The 4,178-nt window shown below is 37.0% G+C and overlaps 1 protein-coding gene across 1 annotated transcript; it reads left to right on the top strand.

The window, feature by feature from the left end:
- The first annotated feature begins 321 nt into the window (after window positions 1–321).
- Window positions 322–3,775, top strand: LOC107849354 (probable LRR receptor-like serine/threonine-protein kinase At3g47570). Its single transcript, XM_047401527.1, has 3 exons — window positions 322–3,167; window positions 3,378–3,605; window positions 3,687–3,775. The coding sequence occupies exons 1-3, from the start codon at window positions 506–508 to the stop codon at window positions 3,773–3,775; spliced, it is 2,979 nt and encodes a 992-aa protein (XP_047257483.1). The 5' UTR covers window positions 322–505.
- Window positions 3,776–4,178: the final 403 nt, after the last annotated feature.

The raw sequence follows: 4,178 nt of genomic DNA, 5'->3' as shown, positions 1-4,178 counted from the left end.
AAGCATATCTGTGAAAAATTGACTAGCAAACATTCAAGAGGGATTCTATCATTACTAAGAAGCCTTTGAGCAGCAGCTTTTGACTTAGTTTGTTTCATAGTGCTTGTTTGTTTCTTCCTCTCATCTTCTAAGAAGAAATAAGAATTAGGTGAATATAATAAGATTTTATAGTCATTTAATGGTATAACTTTGACCCATAAGTTGCCCCATCCCATCAGGTTAATTTGTTCCTCACTATCAAACACCTTGAAAATATCATTAAGAAATGTTTAAGATTGATAATTGAGACTACATTATGGTAACTCATTTTTTTAAAAAAATTCATTTTCTCACGCGTTGTAGTTTCGATTGAGAACTGATGAAAAATCTATTCCCTTTGTAATCTACCAACCATGTTTACAAACTTAAAACTTGAAAATGCATCCCCATAAGCCGGCCGTTGTCTCTTTCTTGCCTTAAAACTTAAACTGCTCCTGAATTTTTCTATTCACATATTACTGCAGGCATGAAGTTTTTTAGTGCTATCCTTTGTCTAATGCTTTCTTGCTTATCATGTGTTCTTTCTATAGCTGCGTCTTCCAGGCTTGCTGGAAATGATACGGATCGCTTAGCCCTCCTCAGCGTCAAAGCACAAATAACAAATGATCCCGTTGGTATTATAAATTCTTGGAATGATTCCTCCCATCATTGTACCTGGCAAGGCGTTACATGTAGTGCTCGACATCATAGGGTGACCATGCTGGATTTAAGCGCTAAGCAGGTTGTAGGGACATTAGCTCCTCAGATAGGAAATATGAGTTTTCTTAGAGAACTAATTCTTCAAAATAACACCTTCAACGGTGAGATACCACATGAAATCGGAAGGCTATTCAGGTTGAAGAACTTAGTGCTTAAGGACAACTCGTTTACAGGTGAAATTCCAGTGGAACTATCAAATTGCTCTAGGCTCATATATCTTGATTTGGATGGTAACAGACTGACCGGGAAAATTCCCGTGGAGTTTGGTTTGTCTTTGAGAAATCTTCAGGTACTTTTTCTTAGATCGAACAATTTAACAGGTGAGCTGCCATATTCTTTGGGTAATCTTTCATCCCTAGTGGCCTTAGCAGCATTAAAGAATACATTAGAAGGAAGCATACCGTATTCGTTAGGCCAATTAGCTAACTTGAGTTATATCTCTCTTGGTGATAATATGCTTTCTGGTTCAATTCCCCTTTCAGTCTTTAACTTATCCTCTCTTTATCATTTTGCTGCACCAGTTAACCAACTTCAAGGCACTCTTCCCCCTGATATTGGATCCACTCTTCCAAGTCTTCGCGAAGTTTTTTTGTTCTCTAACTTATTGAGTGGGGTGCTTCCAAGTTCCATGTCTAATTTAACCAATCTTGAAACTTTCTCATTATCAAGAAACCAGTTGTCCGGGAAAATCCCTTCTCTGGGAAATCTCCGTAATCTTCGGGGACTAGCAATGCATTACAATAATCTTGGAACCGGGAGAGAAGATGACATGGATTTCTTTTCTTCCTTGGCTAACATTACCAGTTTTAAAGAACTGAGTTTGAGTGTGAATAATATAGGAGGACAGTTGCCTAAGAATATTGGCAACTTCTCAACAAATTTTAGATCTATTGGTTTTGCTAGGAACAAACTAATCGGACGAATACCTGATGGATTTGTAGATCTCAGCAACATGGAAGTGGTAAGTTTGGAGTATAACCAATTGAGTGAAGAAATTCCAATGAGTCTTGGTAAACTTCAAAAGCTCAAGTATTTCTATGTTAAGGGAAACAAGCTTTCAGGGAAAATCCCTTCCTCCATTGGAAACATAACATCCTTATATGGACTTAATCTAGCTCAAAACAACTTAGAAGGGATTATTCCTTCAGCTCTTGGAAAATGTCAGTTATTGCAAATGTTGTATCTTTCTCGAAACAGACTCAGTGGCACAATACCAAAAGAGGTTCTTAGTATCTCAGCCTTGTCTATCCAACTAGACCTGTCTGGAAACCAGTTAAGTGGCTCTCTTCCCCTTGAAGTAGGAAGTTTAGTCAATCTCGGGTATCTTGATATTTCTGAGAACAAGTTATCTGGAAAGCTTCCGAATACTTTAAGCAGTTGCATCAAGTTGGAAAACCTCTACGTTCAGGGGAACATGTTTGAAGATGTGATCCCGTCATCTTTAAGCTCTTTGAGAGGGATGGAGTATTTGGACTTATCGCGTAATAATTTCTCTGGTCTTGTTCCAAAGTACTTTGAAACTTTCACGTCATTGAAAAGCTTAAACCTGTCATTTAACAATTTTGAGGGTGAAGTACCTCAAGGAGGAGTTTTCAGTAATGCAAGTGCAGCAATAGTCGTTGGAAACAGAAATCTTTGTGGAGGCTCTTCCGCACTAAAGCTACCACAATGTAAGTTTCCAATGCCGAAAAAGAGAAGATTGTCATCAACCTTGAGGATAATTATTTCTGTTGCTTGTGGAATATTTGGAGTTACACTTGTTTTGGTACTCCTAATTTTCTGTTTCTTAAAGAGGAAACGTAGCGCTTTACCTGATTTAGCAGATGATTCGTTCTTGCGGATCTCCTACGGGGAACTTCTGAAAGCAACCAATGGATTCTCCTCAGAAAATTTAATTGGTAAGGGCGGTTTTGGTTCTGTATACAAAGGAATCCTTGGTCAGGATGAAAAGACCGTTGCCATCAAAGTACTCGATTTGCAACATAGAGGAGCTTTGAAGAGCTTCATTGCAGAATGTGAAGTCTTAAAGAACCTCAGGCATAGAAATCTTGTCAAGTTAGTAACTGCATGCTCAGGTATTGACGTTCAGGGCAATGATTTTAAGGCCCTGATTTACGAGTTCATGGTCAACGGTAGTCTAGACGATTGGCTGCATTCATTTTCTAATGATGGAAGTCTGCACGCCCGTTATCTAGATCTTTATCAGAGAGTAAGCCTTGCAACAGATATTGCTTTCGCGCTAGAGTATCTTCATCAGGGAAGCCAAACACCAGTTGTTCACTGTGATTTGAAGCCAAGCAATGTCCTACTAGACCAGGACATGACTGCCTGTGTTGGCGATTTTGGTTTGTCAAGGTTCCTCCGAGAAACAACTCAAAGTGAAACTAGCACTATTGGTGTCAAAGGATCAGTTGGCTATGCAGCCCCAGGTAACTATTTTGGTACATTCTATGAATCTTTATTTTAAGACCACAAGTTTCAAAAGACTTGTTCACTTTCTTAAACTCAATTTCAAAATCAAAATCACACAAACAAATTGAAACAGAGGAAGTAGTAGATTTTGCACAATAAACTCTAGTTTTTTTGGGACAAACTTAGCTAATAGTTACTCTTTTGATATGACAAATGAAATTTTGCAGAATATGGAATAGCAAGTGAAGTGACAACTTATGGTGACATATACAGCTATGGAATTATCATACTAGAGATGTTAACAGGGAAAAGGCCAACAGACGACGCCTTTTCAAATGGATTGAACCTTCACAACTATGCTAAAATGGCTTTCTCAACAGATAGAGTCATGGAAATTGTTGATCCAATGCTTTGCCACAGCTTGCAAGAAGAAGAGACCTCCGACAGTACTGTTGGTGAAAGGAAAAATAAAGATTATGTTAAAAAGTGTATAAATTTTATGTGTAAAATTGGGATTGCTTGCACTATGGAAACAGTAAAAGAAAGAATGGGAATTAGTGATGTGGTTAAAGAGTTGCAATTAGTCAAAGAATCATTATCTAAATGTGACAAAACATTAGGGTAGAAGTAGGAGCTTGTACTTTGAGTTTTGTTATTACATGTTAGTTTTTGTATTTCTGAATATCATTTTATTTTGTTGTAGCTACTGTCATGTTATTATCTGTTATTTTGTGATTATATGATGTTTTTTGTATCTTTGTTACTTTTTTTCTGGTCTGTTTTAGACTATATTTTGAGCCGAGGGTCTATCTCAAATGGTCTTTCTACTCTACCCTCCTATATTTCACGTTGTGAGATTATACTGGTATATTATTGTTGATGGGGCATTATGATATTAGAAGTGCATATCATTTGAAGTATATGTAGATGTATTCAAGCTATTTTGGAGTATTTCATGGGGAAAGATTTCTTTATTTAGAATATTTTTTATTTTTAAGCATTTTTTTTATTTTTGAAAGTGTTTGACA

Source organism: Capsicum annuum, chromosome 12 (assembly GCF_002878395.1).
Source record: "Capsicum annuum cultivar UCD-10X-F1 chromosome 12, UCD10Xv1.1, whole genome shotgun sequence".
NCBI classification, from domain to species: Eukaryota; Viridiplantae; Streptophyta; class Magnoliopsida; order Solanales; family Solanaceae; genus Capsicum; species Capsicum annuum.
The sequence above is the reverse complement of the archived record's forward strand: the minus strand, read 5'-3'. Positions and strand labels throughout refer to the sequence as shown.